Here is a 20,932-nt window from a genome sequence, read left to right as displayed (position 1 = left end):
ATTGTGTTGGTCTGGTGGAAGGGCCCAGTTATCGTGGCGTACAAGGTCAATCGCAGCCCAATTCGTATATAGCGCGTATCCGATGAAGTGCAGGTTATGGGTGTAGTCGCCGTGGAGGAGGGGTATCCACGATGCAAACATGGTAATCACCCACGCAGCCCAGGCGCCAGGGCCGTAGAAGCCACTGACTTGCATCGACTCGGGCGACGGTTGGGTCATTCTCGGAATGATCCTCGCAGGAACCGTAAGGTGTTTGACCCAGATATGTCTTGTACAGGCCGGTTACGGAAAGGCTCCAGGGTTTGGATTTTAAGGATGGTAAGGTTTCGTGATGACCGTAGTGAATGATTTGGAGCGTGGAGAGGTTGAAGACGCTTCTTCAAAAAAAAAACTCAACGAAAAAGGCGATGGAATTCAAAGTGACGGATTGTGTTTTCGGTCTCTTCCAATTCGGGATGGCATGAGAAACCGAGAACAAGTGTGTGCACAAGGCCTGGTGATATACCCTGGCCTCGATGAGGTCCAGGTGAGTGGCGCAGCGCAAGCCACAGCTGGCAAGCGTGGCCGTAGGGGCAGTGCAAGCCCGTGACGTCGTTTCCCCCGCTATTGGTTACTGAGACGGAGGACGAGGAGGATGGTTTTCGATGGTCAATTATTGTTGGCCCCAAAAAAGAAGCGTGACACGCCTATCTTTGCATCCTCATCCGTTACGGCCTAAGCCCATCCGGCGACCCTTCTTCCCTATCTCCTTCCCGTCCACCCGCACCTCTCCTCCTCATCCTAAACCAGCCTCCTTTCCCTCTCCCCTCTCCCTCTAAATCCCCATCACGCTCCCCCATCCCCACAACAACCAACTGCTCCCCTTTCCTCTTAACAATCCAATCAACTTGCATATCCCTCTTCTGCGGCCCCTCCTGCGGTCGTCCCATGAACAGTCCATCCGACGGCGGAGAATGGTAACCTAGTACAAACAGCACGAGTGGCTCGCACAAATCCGTGATGAGTTTGATGCGTAGCATCACGGCGAAGTAGATGAAGATGAAGATGTTGATGAGGAGCGTGAGGGCGAGGACGACGAGAAGCGCTTTTTGGTAGCTCTTTTCGCCGCCGGACATGTATTGTGCGACGCGGACGGATGCGTTGAAGTATTGCATTTGGGGGGTGTCGAATTCGTCGGCGGTGGTGTTTGAGAAGGGCTGAAAGGGGAAGTTTTGGGTTAGGTCGAGGACGGTGCATGTTGTCATACTTAGGAGTGCTTCCGCGGGGCTTGGGAGTGTTTTGTTAAGCTTGGGTTCTGTGAGTTGGAGTTGAGTGAAGATACGGGCTGTTGATGCGTCGCCGTCGAAGACACCGTTGTTTAGGCTCAAGGAGTTGAGGAGATTGAAGCCTAGGTCGCGCCAGCCTACTAGGGCTACTCTGTCCTCGGTAGAACGGAGGGGTTGGATGGCGGAGTCGTCGCTGTGCTTTCCATTCTCGTCGTCACAGACTGCTTCGAGGCTTTGGCCGCCGGAAGAGGCGTTGTAGCGTGTAGTGCAGGAAGTCGTGATGCTGGCCTTCATAGAGCAGAGGAAATAGTCTTCGGTGGTATTGTCGGGCGCTTTGCCGAGCAGGTAGACTTCTGGTCGGTCCCCAAGCTCGTAAGGTACTTGAGTGTGGTTTGCGATCTACTCAATTAGTCTATCGTCTTCCGATTTAGACAGACTCACTTACTGTGTTTCCTGCTTTCGGGTACTTGAGAAAAACTGCATGACGTTAGTACATGTCTTTCATGCAAAGGATCGGACTTACTTGGTCTAGCACGTGAATGATCCTCCGTCTCGTCCTTCCACCCAAATATGTCATCAAGCACGGTTTTGTTGTTCGTGTTAGTGCCTTCTGGAAATCCCAAGATAGGCCACCAGTTGACAGACTTGGATCCTTCTTCCATAGGAATTGCATTGGGCCAATTGGTATATATCAGAGGAGCTAGCTCTTCCTCTTTGGCATTGACACACAGCGCGTTGAGTGCGAAGCTAGCGACCGAAGCGTGAATAGAGTATGAGCCACCATCATGCAGATCCTAGAAACGTTAGTATGGTACGAATGTGGCATGCATGATCTACCTACTTCTGGCTGCAGCAAGTCATTCTGAACATTGCGAGCTGCTGCCGGAATCCCTCGATGAGGAACGGCTATAGTGATGTTGTTGACTATACCAGGTTAGCGACGTAAGATTAGAATAATCTCGGCCACGAACTTATCCTGCCTGCCTTCTCAGAGTCAGTTGCAACATCGTGGTCATCAAGCCATGCAGTAGTGACAGTGACGTTGTTGTCTAGCGACGCACTGATCGGCTTTCGTTCCAGAAGGTGCTCAGACATCCAAGGAGGGTTTGCTGCGGCTGCTTGATCATCCCATGCGGACATGTACTTGATAAAGTTGCGGCCACATAGCGAAGACCACTTCATGGCGAGACATGTGCTCCCGCCCCACTGCGTGTCGCCCACGTCAGGCCAGGCGGTGAGGCAAGTCTTATCAGCCTTCAGAGTGCTGGAGAAGTCGCCATCTACTTGACCAGCAAGCATTTGATGCTCCCAGGGCGGGAGGCGAAGCTGTGGTTGAACTGTGGGCATGTTAGCGACTCATGGTGTAGAAGAAGGGTACTGCCATACCCAGAGCACCTGCTGCGGTTGTATATAATAGAGAGAGAACGGCCGTAATCAGTGAGAGTACTCCCAATACGCTGAAGCCAGCCACCCGGACGCTATGCCACCCGCTGAATAATTTTCCTGGTTGACTTCCCATATAATCAGCCAACATGAGCGCTGGTGCCCGAAACGCTGTCAACTTACAGAATCCAGGATCGCATCGACACGCTAGCCAAGTTGATGCCTTTCTGCTGAATAGCTCTTCGCGACAGGACCTGCCCTATGAATGCCAAGAATACCATTACGAACGACAACTCGACAGTCTTGGCGATGAAAGCCGTCAATAGCGCCGCCGAGGAAGGGGAAAACCGCCCACGCGCTGATACGATATGCCCATATTTTGGCTGTATCAATGCGACGATGAAGAACAAGGCCGAGCATAGAGTCGAGTATAATGACGTCAATAGAAGAGTGATGGAATAACCACTTCGTTGTGGTTCAAGCAGGCCTTGGGTGTATAAGAGTGGTAGCATGCTCCTCGAGCTATCTAACCAAATTGAGCATTTCACGCAGACATATCAGGGAAGTCGGAGGTCGGCTTACTTTTGGAGTCGGCGGTGAAGCTCCTCATGCTCCGTCCATCCGCTGGACTAAGGAAGGGGTTCTCCGCAGCGTCGTCTCGCGAGCTCGCCATGCTGTCGGGATGCTGGCCGTAACCAAGACCATGGACGACCCGCTATATACGCGAAGACAGTCTGAAAATCAGGGATAAGCGAAGGATAGGGCGCAGGTCGCAGAGGCGGTGCGGTGAGGTGAAGCAGGTTATGATTATTTTAGTGGTTTCAGAGCGGCCGAGCGGTCGTCTGCGCCCCACGTCAGCGCCGTTGATCGTCTAGCAGATCACATTGTCGGATGCGACGGAAATTGAAAAATACGCTGTCAACCATCTAAATGCCATTATTTGTGATCTAACATATGCTTGAACTTTTCGATCTGAATCATTGTCAGCAAATTTCGCATCTCGAAGTGTCGCAATCTGACGTGGGCTCACCTTTGTACTAAGATATTTCTCTACTTCTTCGCTCTTGATGCCCTTCATGCCGCCTGTTTTCCAGGCAAGCGGAACCATGGCTACGCGCTCCCTCACGACAACCTCTCTATTCGGGCCCTCGACAGCATGGACTTTATCTGGGTTGTTGGTCAAAAGTCTAATCCCTCTGTCTCCGTCTAAGCCCAGGTCCATGAGCATGGCCGTGGCTAAGCCGTAGCTTCGCGCATCTGCAGGATGCCGTAACATGATATTTGCTTCGTATGTGTCGTTGCCTAAGTCTTGCAGATTGTATGCCTTGAGCTTTTCGCCTAGACCAATTCCACGACCCTCTTGGCGAAGATAGATAATAGCACCGCCAGAAGGAGACAGAGTAGGATCGGCCATAAGCCGCGCGGCTTCGTCGAGTTGCTCACCGCAGTCGCAGCGCGCAGACCAGACAGTCTCGCCGGTGTAGCATTCGGAGTGTATGCGGACGAGAGGTAATTCTATTGAAGAAGCTGACTGTATGTCGCCGTTCTCGGATGAAGACGCAGATGCTGGCGATAACAGGCCGTTGCTCTTATCCACGTGCGCCGAGTCAGCGTCGGGCTTGCGCTTCGTAGGGACGCCCTCCTGCCTCTTGAGCTGCTCAACCCGCGAGCTGGTTCTCCCAGGGTACAGGCGTCCTACATATGCGCCTCTTGTCATGCGGTCCAACTCCGTCTCTCCCGGACGCTCTGCATCCAGCGATCTCGAGCGTATCTGGCCTCCAAAGACAATTGCCAGGTGTTCCTTGGTGTCGACGCTGTTCCTGTAAACGTGCAGCCACATCTCATGCCCTGTGGTAGTGGGTATCCGCGCACGCACTTCGCACTCGACTGTGGGTAGCTTGGGCAGCAGATCCGGCCGCGGCGTGTCGGTGCGCACTGAGGTGTCGACGGGTATGGAGCGGGGTGGCCGGGGCCGCGAGGGTGTCGAGTCTCCCGGCGTCGCTGGAGGCGTAAAGACAGGCGATATTATCGAGTGCGGGGGGCTGTGGTGTGCATCGTCCTTTGCGACCCGTTCCGGCGTCTCTGCCTCGAGCTGCGATGTCTGGAAGTCGAAGCCGTCTCGCCCGGCGCTCGAGAGGTGAGGTGAGAAATGCGGCGGGAATGCTGTCATGTTGGAGGGCATGTCGTGGGGAGCATATAAAGTAACACGGATGACTAGTGAAAGAGCAAGGTAGTGACTCTAGTACTGCAATCGCATAGCAGGTGAGATTGAAGGCGTGAAAGTACCCCCAAGGCCAGTGGGGTCGAATGACTGAATGACATATCCGAAGCCGCTGCTCGGACCCGCCGCCTTCTAGCCGCGGCTGCGCAAAATCACTAAGCACACCACTTGTGTCAGCAATTAGGAATCGGGGTAGACGCTTCCGACGATTATTTCCCCGACTCGGCTGACTGCTTAGCCGTGAAGTCGGAGCAATTGCACAGCTGGTCTTCGGGAAGTAGCTGCATCATTTTGGAGCCAACAGTATTATGTGACTCAAGAATTTCGATTTTCTGACTATGGAACCTTCCTTCGCATGCGAACACATGCTTTTCAGTGTCCTCAGCTTTGCGTTCGAAAGTGCCTGCTCCTGTGCATTCCAGGCAATAATTGCCGAAACGACCAATAATGCGGCTTCAGAATGTTCGGCATTTTCGAGATGACCACCACGTAGAGAGGGAACTGGCTTGGATTGTGAGGAAATTGCGCGCGAAGGCGCTTTGCCGGTGACGTAGCGGGCAGCTCAGCCTTGTACCAGAATTGAAAAAATCGGCCCCGTGAACCCTTGAATATCGCGCGAATTCCCACCCTCCGGTCCGCCATGAATCAATCCACCCTACGCTCTCTGCCCCAAACCTCGTCTGCGTTCTTCTTACCTTTGGTTTCGGGCACGAACCACGTAATGAAGGCGAAAAAGAACGCCGACAAAGCTGCGAAAATGAAGTAAACGTATCCATGTAGCTTTGCACTTGCCAGCGGGAAGAACTGTGCCACGATGAATGTAGCGATCCAGTTGGCTCCGAGCGCAATACTCTGCGTTGCGTCGACGGCATCCGGGCCTACGAGCTCGCTCGCTAGGATGAACGGCACAGGGCCAAGACCAACAGCAAAGCCGGACACGAACAGCAGGACGGCGACGGCGGAAAGAACAGATATCGACTTGATAATGCCAATAGCAAGTAAGAGCGAGCTCGTGCCCATGATAGCAAGGGAGCTGAGCAGGCAGACCTTGCGACCCAGCTTGTCAGCAAGGGGCGCGCAGCTGGCTGTGACGATAATGTTGAGCGCTGAGACGGCAAGGTTGAGCAGCGCAGAGTTGGACTCGAGCAAGCCTGCTAGGAGTGAAACGCCGTACATGACGATGCTGTTGATGCCACTGAACTGCTGGGCCAGCATGACCATGACGACGGCAAAGGCGGCCTTTTGGTAGTCGGGATGGCGGAAGACTTGCATGATGCTCAGCGTCTGTTCTTTGCCTGACTCTTTGGGCCTCGCCTCAGCCGACCCATCTTCATTACTCAGTAGTGTCTGCTCCTCTTCTGGGGAACTGTTAGCATGCTGTCATGAACGGATAGGTTAAAAGACGTACCACTGACGTTGCCGGAGCCCGAGACTCCCCAGTCGTTCATCTCGTCTTCAATGTCTGCATGTTCTCCCCTGATCTTGCGCAATGTCTTCTTCGCGAGCGAGACATTACCCTGCTCTGCGATGTACTTTGGGCTTTCGACCGACAGCAGTAGCCCGACACCTTGTACAGCACCGATGACACCTCCGATAGCCAAGATGAGCCTCCAGTAAGAGTCGTGGCTCAAGAAGTATCCCAGCAACTGCGTGATCAAGATACCCACGTTGCACCCGATTTGTGTGAAGGCACCGAAGAAGCCCTTCTCGCCCGGCGGTGCAATCTCAGAGATGTAGAGGGGCACAATGACGACGGCCGCGCCTGCACCGACTCCTGACAACAGCCTTCCAAACGCCATGACTCCAATGTTCGGGCTCAGCGCTTCAAAGATTGGGCCCACGGCGAAGAAGAGAGCGAATATCTGCATGGATCTGAGACGTCCGTATTTGCCTGCCACTGGTCCTGCCGAAAGGGCTCCTATCAGACCTCCCAGTGTGTACAGCGATCCCACGACGCCCCATTCGGTCGGGCTCATCTCGATGCATTGTGGTAGGCTCGAGCCAGCGACGGCCGACGTGATGGACTTGCGTTTACAGCGGATGACATCTTCGGGCGCGTTCAGCTCAGACTGGGCGTGTTAGCTATGCGCCGGCAAGGATGACGTTGGGGCCCACCAGGTGAAAGCCGAAGAGGAGCGGGCCGAGAGTTGCAATGGACAGGATATAGACAAAGTAGCCCGTCAGGCTGCTGAACCACGAGCGCGGGTCCATGGCGGGGTTCTACAGTTACGTGGTAGAGGTGAGAGGTGGGAGGTTTGGCGTGCCGCTTGAGCTACATGGACGTGTCAGCCGCCTCGTAGAACGTGACATCGCAATGACGATGCTGCACTGCGCCTACCTATTCAGACCGCTCAGATAAGAGCGATGAAGATCAGATTGTCACCGCATGGACATGAAGTGGTCTTGTCGTGAAGCTTGAGGTTTCACGGTGGTGACATGAGAAGCTTGGACGACGAGTGGCCGAAGCAAGTGGTTGGGTCCAAGACTGAGGCTCTGCGGGGAGCCACACTTGGTAGGCTCCATTGATACATGATTGGAACCTGTTTCTCAACCCATAGACCCTCGTAACCTCAAGCCAAACACCTTACACCTTCTGCACGTCTTTCGACATTGAAGCTCGCCGTCTCGGACCGGGTCCCACACGTGCAGGACTCACCGGAATAGTTCCGTCGACGCGTCGCTGCCGCGTCGGGCGTGGAGACGTCAGCTAAACGAGAGGCTGAGGCAGATGATGGCAAAAGCATGAGCCAGCTCTCCAATTCCCCGCCGGCCTCGTCGGCTTCTGCTGCGGCATCCGCCCGAGCCCCATCGCGCAAGAACAGCATTGCGACAGCTCCCGACGGTACGCCTCTGCCTTCTCTACGTGTCCATCCGTCTCTCTCTCCTGTATGCTGGCGTGCCTTCCCCCACCCAGCCTTCCTCAAGTCACCTCGCTTCTCGTTGCCTCATCTGGCGCCTCCTGGCTGAACCCGGACGTCGCTGGCTGCGTGATTGTTGTTCCTGTCGTCAGCAATTGCCGTTCGTGTCCGCATCGCCCCCTTCTGTTGACGTTGCTGGACCCTGCTGCATCTTCCGAGCTATCATTTCTACCGTAGCCTCTAAGAGCGAGTACTAAACCTGTTCCTGAAGACCCGCTAGATTACGTTGATGCCATGTTCACTGGCTACAACAACAAGAAGCGAGTCACTGAGCGCTACAAGATCGTCGGCTTCATCAGCAGCGGTACCTATGGACGCGTCTACAAAGCCGAAGGCAAGAATGGCCGCACCGGCGAGTTTGCCATCAAGAAGTAGGTGGAGCGGACCTTGACCGCCATACCTGCTAATACCCCCAGGTTCAAGCCGGACAAAGAAGGCGAACTGCAATACTCTGGCATTTCGCAATCAGCCATACGTGAGATGGCGCTGTGTACTGAGCTCGCACATCCCAACGTCGTGCACACCGTAGAGATCATCCTGGAGGACAAGTGTATCTACATTGTCTTCGAATATGCCGAACACGACTTACTGCAGATCATCCACCACCACAATCAACCTCAGCGACAAGCGATACCTGCACCGACCATCAAGTCTATTCTTTATCAGCTGCTGCAGGGACTGGTCTACCTGCACCGGAATTGGGTCATGCACCGCGATCTCAAGCCTGCTAACATCATGGTCACCAGTGCTGGCAAAGTCAAGATAGGCGACTTGGGTCTTGCTCGCTTGTTCTACAAACCGCTGCAATCTCTTTTCTCAGGCGACAAGGTTGTCGTGACAATATGGTATCGCGCACCAGAGCTCCTTCTTGGCAGTCGTCACTATACTCCTGCAGTCGATCTATGGGCGGTGGGATGCATCTTTGCCGAGCTGCTATCTCTACGGCCCATCTTCAAAGGTGAGGAGGCAAAGATGGACAGCAAGAAGACGGTCCCATTCCAGCGCAACCAGATGCAGAAGATAGTCGAGATCATGGGCATGCCAAGCAAAGACCGGTGGCCGCTACTGACGGCCATGCCCGAACATCCTCAGCTCTCGTCCCTGGCCTCAGGCAACGCTGCACGATTTCCGCGTCCTCAAGGTGGCGATGGCTTAGAACGATGGTATCACCAGACCCTCAACAACAATCAGTATCCAATAGGCTCTGGACCAGACACACCTGGACCCGAAGGGCTCTCACTGCTCAAACAGCTGCTTGAGTACGACCCCCAGAAACGACTCACAGCAGAGAAAGCGCTGTCACATCCCTACTTCACCATTCACGGCAAACCAGCCGACAGCTGCTTCGAGGACTCGAAGATCAAGTACCCCGTCAGAAGAGTCAGCCAGGAGGACAACGATATCCGCACGTCTAGTCTACCAGGTACTAAAAGGAGTGGCCTTCCGGACGATTCGATCATTGGACGTCCCGCCAAACGTCTCAAGGAAGGATGAAGAGACTCAACACCGCAGCGTTGTGCTGCTCTGTCATCTGTACGGGCGATGCGATGCAGCTTCCCGTGTGTACGTACTGCCACAGTCGTTGCGGCAAATTTATCCCTGGTTGTCGGCATGGTGTTACCTGGCCGGACGGATGAACAGTGGCCTTGGCGGCGCAGACGGCTCTGTGCGAGTCGTCATCTTACACAAGCGTCCTGGCGAGGATCTTGAGACGCTCTCGGCCTCAATGTTGGTGTGACACGAACACGGCGGGACTCTGACGCTGTACTAGCATCGGTCGATGAAGCTTGGTCCACGACGACGCAAGGGTAACGCGTTCGATGAGCAGGTGCGAGTACACTGTCCTGCTGTATCGGTTTAGTGGGATCTGGGTTGCGCGAAACCCTGGTAATGGGGTTTGAATCCAATGGTACGTCTTGTCTGTACTTGGGTACCGCCCTCCCATTTATAATGGGATCAACACAGTGTAGACAAAAGAGCTATGGGCGTTTTGGCACATGAGCTGCGTCATCGCGGCGGCGATGGACTTGAGACATTCAGGTCAGCCTCTCCTGCCCTAACGCATACACAACGAGGAAAAGACGTCCTGTCAACGGCAGCCACCAAGTACAAGTGCGACGTTTCCCTGGCCCAAAATGTCTTTGACACCACCTGGGCTGATTTGGACGATCGAGGCAATGCTATCGCCATGTCTCGGTAGTGGTGCTAGACTAGATCATCATTTAGGCATTCATACCACATATTGGTCTCCTTGTTACTTCTTTTACCAATTGCAGCCTACCATAGAGGGACTATGCGGACTCACGCGGCGCATGCTCATCTGGCGCCGCTGTAATCACTCGTCGCGAACGCCACCCTGCGTGCTTGTGTTGCCATTCTCCTTCACATGTCTATTTTGTGCGTTGATCTAACGATGTATGGAATTACAGCTAGCGTAGTGGGCTCCACGAGGGCACGGTAGAGGGGTAGTGGTGTGTGGACGGCGTGCACGTATCTAGTTCGTGGTCAGCGTTTGGTGATACCTTCAAGTAAGTTCGCAACAGGGTAGTGGCAATGCAGTGAAGAGACTAATCGAGTAGCAGGCCTGTACCGCCACTAGGCGTCTGCGAAGCGCAACGGACTTGTCCTACCTCTCGTCTACCCCGGCTGAGATTACACGAACGACCGCTGCAGCAGGTCCGCTGCCTCTGCTCATCATTCACCGTCGACCGTGCTCAATGCCGGACTGCCCTCTCTTGGAGTAGGTACCCGGCGGGTTGGTGCGCCTTCCGCAATCGTCTGTTTGCGGCGCTAGTACGTGAAGCCAGGCGCAACCGTCAACAACACGCCATCGTGGACTTCAGTCCACGTCTTCAGCCATATAAACCCCAGCGACCTCGTTTCCTTCTTACTTCGTCACTCGTTCAACCTATTTTCGCTCCTTAAATTGCCTTTTATTCATTCGCCTTGGACCAGTGCCTGGCATCTCAGCTGCACTTGCTATCCTCTCACCGCTACCAACTGCACCTCTTCCTAGGCCGTTCTCCTACATACCGACGTCGGTGACCACCTATCTCAGAACCTAGCCATGAAGTTCTTCGCCAAACTCCTGGCTCTTACGGCAGCTACTGCTGTCGCCGCTCCCACGCACGAGATCAAGCACCGCGATCTCGTCGCTGATGACGCTCCACACCAGGACGACCCAAATTTCATTAGTGCCGTTATGCGAGCTCATTGGTACTGGCGCAAATTGCATTGTGCGCAGGACCTTATTTGGGACACTGAGCTTGCCGACGCCGCGCGGGCTGACATTGAAGAGTGTACAAAGGACCCTGAACATGTAGGTAGTTGGCATGATGACAGGTATGGCACGGCTAACATGTACAGAAACGCTCCGGCAGTAATCTCTCTTCAGTAAACCCGCCTCCTGACGGTTACGACGCTTGGATCGAGTTCGCCCGCACTGCCACGCACGGCTGGCACGAAGAGGAGACCAAGTACCCCTACGACAACCCACACTTTGATGCAGCATGGGGTCACTTTACGCAGATGGTGTGGCGCAACAGTACACGTCTTGGCTGTGCTCTCGGACACTGCGACGACGGTGTTAATTGGCCGGGTCGCTTCTACTGCTGTAAGTTCAACGCGCGAGAGCTTACACGTATTGGTTCTGACAATCACAGACTACTCATTCTTTGGCAATAACATTGCGGCTGGGCAGTTCGAGGCTCAGGTATGGGCGCCTGTATGCAGTGACCCCAGTGTTGGCGAAGTCGTGGCGCGCGAGGATGTCCACTTCAAGTGGGCGAAGGTCTGAAATGCTCACGCTCCAACGTGACACTGCGCTTCGCGTGCTGCCTGCGTAACGATGTTCACGACAGCGTCTGATCTCCTCACAATGGTGTTTGGCGCTATACCCTGTCCACGGATCTCATTTCGCACATACATTGTCTACTTGGAGATATGCTGCCGCTTGTCTGGCATACCTGGTCATATCCTTGGTCTTGCCTACACCTTTCGTGTTCTCTTCCCGTTGATCGATTCAAGTGGTTGGCTATGGTGGCATGTTGAGATACTGTCGGGCAATGCTATGATGTAGCCTCTTGATTATGGTTAGACGAAATGCAATGGTTTAGGTATACATTAATTCTTTGAGTTTCTCTTCCCGTTTCAAACGTTGCCTCAGCCACTGCGAAGGATGCCATGGACTGAGCGGGAAGTTTCTCTAAGTTCTTGCTACGCCAAACAATGAAAGCCAGCAATCATATTTGACTGTTAGGGCGGCATAATAGGAGGGTATTCCGAACACGGAACAATCACAGACTCTGCCAGCTTATGAGAGATTCAATCGTAATTCAGAATGCCCCCAAACGATACGGCATTGACTTGGACCACAGTCCCCAGCACATGCGTCTTCTTAAGCAGTCTCGCTGACATCTTATTTACTAAAGTTGCCAGCCCAGACTACGAAAAGCTCGCCGACTCAATCAAAGCCAACGCCCTCCTCCTATACCCCGACACACCAACTACCGTCTGCACGTTCCGCACCAAGCCCACGTGGTTCAAACGTAGTAAGAAGGATTCATAGACTGCGACTTTGACTAGGAATGCGGATAAGTTGGTCTTGAAGGAGATTCACGGGAGAAGCGGTAGAGAGATTAGCAGCATAGCAGAAGGCGAGACCAGAGTCTTTGCGGAACCAATACACAAGCGTCTTCTAAACCCTGAGAAGTAAACTGGAGACACAGATAAGTGTCGGGCCGAAAGTCTTGGAGTATTCTTAGACAGTAGAATTGGTAAACATGATCGAAAAGTAAATAATCGAACAACTTCAAGCAGTACGCGTCAACGCCCAGCTATACAAGCCTCATGTTTGGTGTCGAGAACCATAGTTCAGCCTCATGCACTGCACGGGACCTCGCGATCGGACCATGCGGGCGGCATTTCCGCGGATCGCGAAGCACAATCGGTCCTACAAGACGACAAACCCCCCCATGATCTCCATCTGACCCATAACCATCAGCGAGACCGCTTTTAATCCACTCTTCTCATCTCACTTTTCCATCCCATGTTTCGAGAACTGCGTTCGCAGAACATCGGCATCTTGATCAGCAACGGAAGTCGGTCATGAGCGGGCGATCCCTGCATAACGACCATGCGCCAGCGGACGTATTGCATCATTGAACGCCACCATGGCCTCGAATCCCGCCTTCCACACAGCGAGAGCCGCAATGCGCGACGGGCAAGCCACTCGGGGCCCCCACTAAAGGCGTGCTTTTGTCCGCCCTGAGATCAGAGATATAGGTAGCGCGGCGTGTGAGGGGCGTGGCGGATCCATCTCCGCGTGGGTTTAACACGAGCGACAGGCACGGGAGAGTCTAGCCCTCTGGCTCCCTGGCTGCACCTTCCTCGTGGGTTTCGCGCGTGCTTGCAAGAGTCTACGGATGTTTACCGGGTTTTAAGGTTGCGCCTTCTCCCTGTTTCCGCCATTTTCGACGAATTGGCTAGAATCGATCGACATTACGACCTCGACTATTCAATCACCACGACATACAACACTGCTCTCTACTTGTAGCCTACGATGTTGGAGAGGCAGCAACATGCGCTGCGGGACGACGCCAGAGACGCTGCGCCGAGGTTACCTGTCTCGCTCTCGGGAGAGATTAACGCTGGTACACGGTATGCTCTCGAAATTCAATCTGTAGAGTTAGGCCACGATGCTAATAATACATGTCCAGTTCTCTCCACACAAACCTTAACCGCCTCATAACCTCTCGCCTACCGCTTGCGCTCCCGCCTTACACGACAGACGCCACACTCTACGCAACTGGACTGCTACATTTCGCGCACATCTTCCTCACCTTCGAGTCACTGTGGGCGGATCTGCTGCGCGACCATGCTCCCGCCTCACATGCCGCCTCCACACACCCCGCGTTCGATTCCGAGACCGCGTCCCCACCCTTCTCGCCACTGTTATCGTATCTCCTCGTAAATCCGTACGACTCGCCTTCACTCTTCACTTCCACACTGGGTGCGCCGACACCGCCTTCTCCACAACTTGCTGCCTTTCTGAAAGCGCTACGACCAAGGGGCCTGATACGGTCAAGTCGGCTGAAGAGGGATCTGGAGTTCCTGCTAGGAGTGCACCCCACGGATCTCGAAGTCCTGCTAGCAAAGTACCCCGGAGACAAGGTCGCTGATTTCTGCACACACATCCGCAAGAGCGTGAACGAGAAGCCTTGGACGCTGGTCAGCTATGCCTGGTGTTTTTACATGGCCGTCTTTTCCGGGGGTCGGTGGATACGAAGCATGCTTTTGAAGGCACCTCCAGGCTTCTGGCCAGAGCAAGACGGCGAAGAGCTGAGTTTAGAAGAGCGCGGCTTGTCCTTCTGGCATTTCCTCGGACCCCACGACGGCGAAGACATCAAGGCAGATTTCAAGACCCAACTCCTCGCTGCGGAGACCCTCTTCACACCCGACGAGCGCGTCGACATCATCGAAGAAGCGAAGAACATCTTCCGCCTCTGCGCGACACTCGTAGACGAGCTGGACGAGTCGATAGGCACAGACATGGCACGCATGGAAACGACACCCTTAGTTCACCCCGAACCCAAGATATCGAGTCCGGTCGCAAAAGAGCCTTTCATCGACACAAATGTTACTGTCATCGGACATGTGATGAAGACGGGTGACCCGTTCAAGACATTTCTCAGAAGGCCAGAGGTCACGGGTACCCTGGTCGCTATTGGCTGTCTGGCTGTGGTCACGTTGTTCAAACTTCAGTGAGACACGAACAACGTGCGCTCAATGTCACGACCAGTTTTCTTCTCTTCTTTTTGGATACACTCGGCAGGTTTTTTGTTCACATGATTAGCGTGAAAACTTGCATCTGACACGGTGCATTTCCGTTTTTATGCGAGCGACATGGCAGTATGGCATCACGAGCGCGTCTACTTCTACTTTTGGTCTTCATGAGCTATGGCATTATCAGGAGTTTCAGTTATGCTCAGCGGGCTAGGATTAGCCTGCCATTTAGTGGAGTTCTTCTCATCTGGCTTTTGCATGGAGACTTATCTGAGGCTACACGAGTAGTCGGTGTATGTATGGAGAAATGGCGTGAGATACCCCCTGTAGTAGTTTAAAGATGTATACATGATTTTGCTTCTCCATGTTTAGCCTTGAGGTTTTGTGACTGGCTCGTCGACGTGCATGTCATGGTGAGACGAAGGGCAGATTGCGCAGCTATTGACAGCCATGGGATAGAGTGTCTTGTATGCGTACGTGAGTGAGTGAGGTCACGGTAACGCTCGCAGTGACGTGCGCGTTCATATTGGTCATCTTGCGCATAGTGGTGTTTCTAAGGAAAGACAGATTGTATTCAGTGTATGTAAGGAGATACGAGGGGTAGATGGATGATGTTACTTGTTACTGTCGGTGTGTGTTCGAAAGGAAATAACGGGATTGCGTGAGCGTCGTTACATGAATTTTGTGCTTTCCAGAGAGAGATGTTCGTGTGCTTGCCTCCTCTTCTTTTCAAGTGTTTTTGGTGGTTATGTGGCGCCAGGAAGGAAATGATGAAAGGAATCCCGTGTCATGGTTCCGTAGTGAGGAGCCATAGTGCATATTTAATATGCGTCCGATCGATGCCGTGGATAGGTGACTAGGGTTGAATTACTGCCAGAGGTTATGCCAAATACTCTGGTCGAAAGAGCCATCTGTGCCATGGACTTTGCGTAGATGGACCCGGAGGTCTGCTGGACGGAAGTAGCCTTTTCCGTTGACACGGTCGCAGCCAGCCTGTGGGCAGGAGAACTCAGATTCGTCATGCACAGTGCGCACGTGCTTGACCCATTCCTTTGACTCCCTGAAGACACCTTCTTCCCAGAAGGCTACGCTAGCAGGTCTCGACTCAGTACACTCTTTCTTTGGACACCACTTGCGGTCACGTAAGTGTCCGACCTGTTTGTCTTCGCCGATATGATGATAGTTTCGTAGGTGTTGAGTGAGGTGGTCTTTGCGCTTGAAGCCATTCTTTCCTTGATATTTCCTGCAATGCATGCATGGGAAACGCTTAGCGTCCTCTCGATGAGTTCTTTCATGCCTCTGGTATGTGTCCAGTCTGGAGAACCTTTTCTCGCAGTCGTCATGCTTGCAGATGAAAGAAGCATGCCCTGTGTCGGAAGCATGCAGTCCTAACTCGTAATGGCTCGTGCCTACATACATGCATTGTTCGCATGTAAAGGCATCCTGATGCATAGCCCGCATGTGTTCCTTGCATTGCCACTGTGAGGTGTAACGGAACTCACAGGAAAGTATGATGCATCTTTTATCCCAAGGTTGCGACGTTGCCTGTTGTATCATGGTACCAGTAGATGAGATACCAGCGCCGACAGCAGTCATACCGTTTACCGTATACATCGGTGTAGTACTAGTGTTGAAGACGCCAAGACCCTGATCTTGCGGGAGTGGCATCCCGAATCCGCACCAGTCAACACGAGGATCGTATGGTAACCTCGTGTCGGAAAGCATGCCATGATCGCACAGGTTCAAGTCGGTATCGACGGTATCAAGGGCTGCGGGCTGAGTTCCTTGAGGTATGCGGTTCGCTTGCAACCGCTGGAGTGTTGGGCCATCTTGCAGAAAGTAGGCAAGGCTACAATTTCGGGCAGCACGCCCTTTTTGTTAGCAAAGTCTAAAAAAAAAAGCTCACCCAAAATCCTGGGATTCTTCCATGATTGGCAAGGCAGATGGAAGCTGCAGCGTGCCTAACCGAAAGTGTCGAGGCGAAGCAAGCCACTCGAGTCGATGAGTTGGCGGTCGTAAAGCAGCGCAGGAAGACTGAGGTGGTGGTAGTAGGCGAAGTATGGAATTTTGGTGGAAAAGGCAAGCAGGATCCATCGGTAATACATACTTGCAGCCGGTAAAGCCTTGCGCCGCTTTAAGCAAGACAGTGAAAAGGGCGGAGGTTGTTAGGCTGCGTCTTGGCTGCATGCTCAGCTGAGTAGGAATGGTATGATTGGATATTGTGCGCTAAAGGGCCATGGCCCTTTTTTGGTGAGCAATATGAGACCTTGGTGTGCACGTGTGAAACACCTAACTGCGTGCTGGTAGACACGAGATGTTTGCTGGAAATGTTTACTGTATTCGTCTATAGCTTGAGAATTAGGGTAGTGCCGGGAAGTATTTGCGGTTGATTCCAGTGTCAACCGAGCGTACGAAAGTCCATGTCGCGGTCGATGGAGATACACGTGTATGTATACTTCGGGCAGGCGTAACTAGTTCTTTACAAAACAAGGAGCCGCGTACAGATACGACAGGATTGAAGATATAGTGAATCTGTCATCGCGTCCCGGTCAATTAATGTTTTTATTATTGTCCAAATTATAGGCCCTTAGCAGGTAGTCATTGTGACCCACTGGCCAGATCCGTGGTCGTTCAACTCCCCATACCATTCCTCTTGATGTCTTTGATCGATTCCTTCGTCACATGAGAATGTGCGTTTGGCGAGAGAGGTGCCTACATCATCGTCTGGTTTGAGAAAGATAATGGACTTAGGATAGGCCTCGAAGCTGGACGCACCTCTCTTCCCTTTCCGCGTAGTAAGCCCAATTCAATATGATTTCTCAATTTCCCATCGTAAGTCTTCCACTTCGTCTTCCCAGCAAGAAAGAGCATCATCTGCGTTCTGCTTGAGCGAACGTAAAATTTGACCAACCCGGATACCTTCAGCATGGCGAATTTTGGCAACCAATCTGAGGTCTAATGCGCTTCGACATGGCAGATAGATACCCAAAGCTTTGCACGGCGGTTCTGTAAGAAACATGGAGCTGACTAGTTCATCAAGAGCTTTATGTGGCAGAGGTCTTCTGTACACGCGCTGTTCGAAGGAGCATGAACCCAGCGTGATTTCGCATCTACCAAGATGTAGCCGCACTCGCCCTGGAATTAGCTCCAGAAAGTACGGATTAAAGTTGAGCTGGCTCAGATCCAGCTAATGTGTACTCGCAAACTGCTGTAGCGTCCTTGGAAGATAGAGATAGATGCGTAAGCACCCTTATACCGTCTCCTCTCTCTGCTCTTCCAACCCGTGCTCAGGCGCGAAAGGATCAAAAAGAACAACAACCTCCTTCTTCCCAAACACCTTCTTCAAGCCCTTCTTCATCCTCTCCCATCTCGTCATCTCCTTCTTCCTCGCCTCCTCAAAAGTCATATAACTCTTGTCAATCTCCTTCAGCCGCGCCACCTCCTCCTTCTCAAACTGATCAGCGCGCTCTCGAAGTCCACTGATGACGTGCTGACGAAGACGGTAGTTGGCAAAGACCATGTCGTGTTCTGGATGCAGAACAAGGATCTCGGGGATTTTGGAGACGGTAAGACCGGAATCGGCGATGCGGTGGTAAAGGAATGATTCCAGATCTTCAGGACACCATGAAGGTTGAGCTGGAATGCCGACGAAGGTCGCGCGAATAGCGCGGATGATACCGAAGTCTGTTACTTCGCCCACTTCGTACTGCTTGAGCAGGTCACAGATGAGATGAGCACGCTGTAGGAGCCGCACCTCACGGTGTGTCCAGTCACGCTTGTAGTCGGTTAGATGAGGAGGAAGAAGCCAGCCCTCCTGCGAAAGCTTGTGAGCGTCGTAGAAGTTCTTGAGCTTGTTACGTGCGTTGGGAAAGAAGTAGCCTTTCCAGAACTTTTGGCCGTAGACTGCGGCTTCGACTAGAATGCGGAGATAGAAGTACAGCTCGTGTTGGTTCTGACCGTTGGCTGGACGAGATGAGAAGGATGCAGTACTTCGGCTGGCGCGCTGAGGAATGTCGAACATGGCTGCTGCGGTGGTGTTGCGACGATGAGCGTGTTTGCTGCCAGTCGCTTCGACGTAGTGTATACCTTTGTCGAACTCCTCTTTGCTGACGGCGACGATGGCAATGGACTTGGCCTGCGCTTTTGTGAGAATACCCTCTTCACCAAGGCCAGTCATGAAGATCTCGAAGTGCTCTGGGTTTAGTATGTGACCACGCTTCTCAGGGAAGAGCTGAGCGACAATCATCTCGTGATCTTCGCTGTTCATAAGTCGGCGTTCGACAAGCTCGGCGTTGTTGACTACAGCGTTGTAGCGTATGATCCAATTACGCTCAACAGAACCTTTTGGCATCTGGCTAGCGCGGATGAGTACGCCATTGACATCGAAGGTAGCGTTGGGTATCTCACCATCGATGTGACGGGCCTCGAGATGGAAGTGGGCATTGATTCGATCGATAATGTCGATGTTAGTCGGACAGCCGTCTGCTGCGTAGAAAGCGAGATATCTGACAGCCTGGCGCCGTCTTGCGGCTTCGATAGCCTGATTTGCGGTTCTTAGATGGGTCTGGCGGTGATTGAGCGCAGAAAGACTGCTCGGTAGAAGAGCTATGCCATGACTGTCTCTGGATCCCACATTCTTGCCGACGGTATCCAAAGGCTTTACGCGCTTACTTGTATTCGCCTGTGGTTTGATAGTAGCATGGCGCTGATTCAGCAGCTGTTCTGCCACGCGCATGCCCTCTATGGCCGCCTTGAGTTTATCAGTACGAGCATCAAAACTGACGTTGGTATCGTCGACGGTGGCAGGGTGGGAGGTCGTCCGAAGTACAGGGCCATCATCGCTATACTTTTCGTTGTCGGATCTGAGATCACTTTCCACTGAGATTTGGGTGATAGGCCTCGCGGTGTTGATCGAGAACTTTGCAAGCGGTGTGACGTGTGCAACGTCGGTGTGATTATTGTTGGGGGCTGACGTCGCGGAATGCGCGCTTCCAAGTGGCGTCAATGGGCTCGTGGGTGGGGTGCTTGTAAGGACTACATGTGATAGCATAGTAGCATCGGACTCCCGCGTTGTGTTATCTGCCGTCGAAAGCGATGATGGGGTGGAAGATGTTTGCTTCCTGGGGATTAGTACATCTTCTCTCAGATCTCATCTACAGTGCTGACCTTGTTTTGCTTAGGCGACTGGAATCGATAGAGCCTCTTGGGAGTGGAAGTGGGTGTAGCCGGCGCAGAAGGCATGAGAGAGACATGGTCACCACGGCGATGATTGCCGAAGACCTTCTGGAAGCCGGCAATAAGACGTGTAGATTCCTTGTGCTTGTCGTCCGACTTCTGAGCAATGCTATTGCTGCTTATGCCAGCGCTGCCACCGACGTCTTTGCTCATACTGTTTTTGAGCTCTGATTTGGCGCGGTCGTCATCGTGGCTGCGGCGAAATGACTTAGCTGACAGGAAACTCTTGAAACCGACCATGGTTAGTGTCGTCGAATTACTGAATGGATCAATTGTCAAGTGCTTTTCGCTATGACGAAGAGGCTGGGCCTAGAGAATGCGTTGTTGCTGTCAGTCGGGCAGTAGCTGTCACTGGGTGTGCGGGCGATTTTGTTCAGTTCAGCTTGTAAACTCCAGTTGTAAACAACGCCAAGCATGCGTGATTTCGGGTCCACGGCGCTGGGCAAACGCGGGGTGTCGTAGCGAAAAGTGAAAGTGAAAGTGCAATAACTTGAGAACTCTGGGTACGTGTGCTCGAGTACTGGCGCGTTAGCAAAGTGAAAAGTGCACCACCAAACAGCTACTGAAAGGTGAACTGGTCACCTTGAGATGAGAAGATACCTGCTCGATTTAAAGCACTGACTTGCAAGACTCGCCCATGAAAGGATTGCGGTGCATAGGATGCTCACGAGATGTACACTTCCCGACATTCGCTATGAGTTCAGTCCTTCGTCCAAGTAAAATATATTACTCTACTCGCTGTTGATCAAGCTGGAATCATATAGATTGGGTCCAAGATATTCGACCCTGTGACCGTGACTAGAGTCTATAGAAGAAGTTACTCATTAGTGCTCCTAATGAAGGACATAGAGAAGAGAACACCGCTCCCCAGGCCAGACTCGAAACGAAGGATGAAACGTATGAGTTGGCGGTATAACAAGAGAATTGACGTAGACGGAGGAACTCGAACTTGTCTCCTGCACTATCCATATTGAATTCAAGAATTGTATCGCAGAGATCCTTAATGAGAGAATGAGCGCGAGAATAAGAAAGCAAGGAGAGAAGGTTATACTGAGAGTCATAACCGCGACCCAGAGTTGATACTCAACAGCATCAGCGATGCTCTCAATTAGAATCAGCACCTATGA

At 52.8% G+C, this 20,932-nt stretch overlaps 7 protein-coding genes across 7 annotated transcripts; 3 read left to right on the top strand and 4 right to left on the bottom strand.

Annotated features, from left to right (window-relative positions):
• Positions 1 to 463: 463 nt before the first annotated feature.
• BKA58DRAFT_11019 (uncharacterized protein) lies at positions 464 to 3,452 on the bottom strand. The gene is made up of 8 exons (XM_046163899.1): positions 3,231 to 3,452; positions 2,832 to 3,174; positions 2,652 to 2,776; positions 2,237 to 2,602; positions 2,107 to 2,189; positions 1,789 to 2,059; positions 1,711 to 1,742; positions 464 to 1,664 (listed from the first exon to the last, which is right to left on the bottom strand). The coding sequence occupies exons 1-8, from the start codon at positions 3,319 to 3,321 to the stop codon at positions 708 to 710; spliced, it is 2,268 nt and encodes a 755-aa protein (XP_046030844.1). The 5' UTR covers positions 3,322 to 3,452; the 3' UTR covers positions 464 to 707.
• A 132-nt stretch (positions 3,453 to 3,584) lies between these two features.
• BKA58DRAFT_304703 (uncharacterized protein) lies at positions 3,585 to 7,080 on the bottom strand (the record flags this gene model as incomplete). The annotated part of the gene is made up of 5 exons (XM_046167024.1): positions 3,585 to 3,620; positions 3,679 to 4,811; positions 5,529 to 6,227; positions 6,278 to 6,938; positions 6,985 to 7,080. The coding sequence occupies 5 exons, from the start codon at positions 7,078 to 7,080 to the stop codon at positions 3,585 to 3,587; spliced, it is 2,625 nt and encodes an 874-aa protein (XP_046030843.1).
• Positions 7,081 to 7,611: 531 nt separating this feature from the next.
• On the top strand, positions 7,612 to 9,281 carry BKA58DRAFT_407319 (kinase-like domain-containing protein; the record flags this gene model as incomplete). Its single annotated transcript, XM_046172024.1, has 3 exons — positions 7,612 to 7,711; positions 7,999 to 8,158; positions 8,204 to 9,281. The coding sequence occupies 3 exons, from the start codon at positions 7,612 to 7,614 to the stop codon at positions 9,279 to 9,281; spliced, it is 1,338 nt and encodes a 445-aa protein (XP_046030842.1).
• Positions 9,282 to 10,552: 1,271 nt separating this feature from the next.
• On the top strand, positions 10,553 to 11,855 carry BKA58DRAFT_10997 (CAP domain-containing protein). The gene is made up of 3 exons (XM_046163893.1): positions 10,553 to 11,106; positions 11,154 to 11,400; positions 11,450 to 11,855. The coding sequence occupies exons 1-3, from the start codon at positions 10,855 to 10,857 to the stop codon at positions 11,581 to 11,583; spliced, it is 633 nt and encodes a 210-aa protein (XP_046030841.1). The 5' UTR covers positions 10,553 to 10,854; the 3' UTR covers positions 11,584 to 11,855.
• A 1,492-nt stretch (positions 11,856 to 13,347) lies between these two features.
• On the top strand, positions 13,348 to 14,552 carry BKA58DRAFT_306537 (uncharacterized protein; the record flags this gene model as incomplete). Its single annotated transcript, XM_046167118.1, has 2 exons — positions 13,348 to 13,445; positions 13,505 to 14,552. The coding sequence occupies 2 exons, from the start codon at positions 13,348 to 13,350 to the stop codon at positions 14,550 to 14,552; spliced, it is 1,146 nt and encodes a 381-aa protein (XP_046030840.1).
• A 395-nt stretch (positions 14,553 to 14,947) lies between these two features.
• On the bottom strand, positions 14,948 to 16,693 carry BKA58DRAFT_372474 (uncharacterized protein). Its single transcript, XM_046169135.1, has one exon. It carries the CDS (start codon positions 16,293 to 16,295, stop codon positions 15,438 to 15,440), a length of 858 nt encoding a protein of 285 aa, XP_046030839.1. The 5' UTR covers positions 16,296 to 16,693; the 3' UTR covers positions 14,948 to 15,437.
• A 772-nt stretch (positions 16,694 to 17,465) lies between these two features.
• On the bottom strand, positions 17,466 to 20,045 carry BKA58DRAFT_425676 (uncharacterized protein; the record flags this gene model as incomplete). The annotated part of the gene is made up of 3 exons (XM_046172938.1): positions 17,466 to 19,320; positions 19,354 to 19,686; positions 19,737 to 20,045. The coding sequence occupies 3 exons, from the start codon at positions 20,043 to 20,045 to the stop codon at positions 17,821 to 17,823; spliced, it is 2,142 nt and encodes a 713-aa protein (XP_046030838.1). The 3' UTR covers positions 17,466 to 17,820.
• Between the last annotated feature and the right edge of the window lie 887 nt (positions 20,046 to 20,932).

Source organism: Alternaria rosae (genome assembly GCF_020736505.1).
Source record: "Alternaria rosae strain MPI-PUGE-AT-0040 chromosome Unknown BKA58scaffold_1, whole genome shotgun sequence".
In the NCBI taxonomy this organism is placed as follows: Eukaryota; Fungi; Ascomycota; class Dothideomycetes; order Pleosporales; family Pleosporaceae; genus Alternaria; species Alternaria rosae.
This window is presented reverse-complemented; position numbering and strand designations above follow the sequence as displayed.

Coding starts and splice junctions, on each gene's coding strand:
- BKA58DRAFT_11019 (XM_046163899.1), bottom strand. CDS start 3,321: ATGGCGAGCTCGCGAGACGACGCTGCGGAGAACCCCTTCCTTAGTCCA. Junction 2,603..2,651: donor AACCGCAGCAGGTGCTCTGG/GTATGGCAGTAC, acceptor ACATGCCCACAG/TTCAACCACAGCTTCGCCTC. Junction 2,190..2,236: donor TGAGAAGGCAGGCAGGATAA/GTTCGTGGCCGA, acceptor AACCTGGTATAG/TCAACAACATCACTATAGCC.
- BKA58DRAFT_10997 (XM_046163893.1), top strand. CDS start 10,855: ATGAAGTTCTTCGCCAAACTCCTGGCTCTTACGGCAGCTACTGCTGTC. Junction 11,107..11,153: donor GTACAAAGGACCCTGAACAT/GTAGGTAGTTGG, acceptor TAACATGTACAG/AAACGCTCCGGCAGTAATCT. Junction 11,401..11,449: donor GCCGGGTCGCTTCTACTGCT/GTAAGTTCAACG, acceptor TGACAATCACAG/ACTACTCATTCTTTGGCAAT.
- BKA58DRAFT_372474 (XM_046169135.1), bottom strand. CDS start 16,295: ATGCTTTCCGACACGAGGTTACCATACGATCCTCGTGTTGACTGGTGC.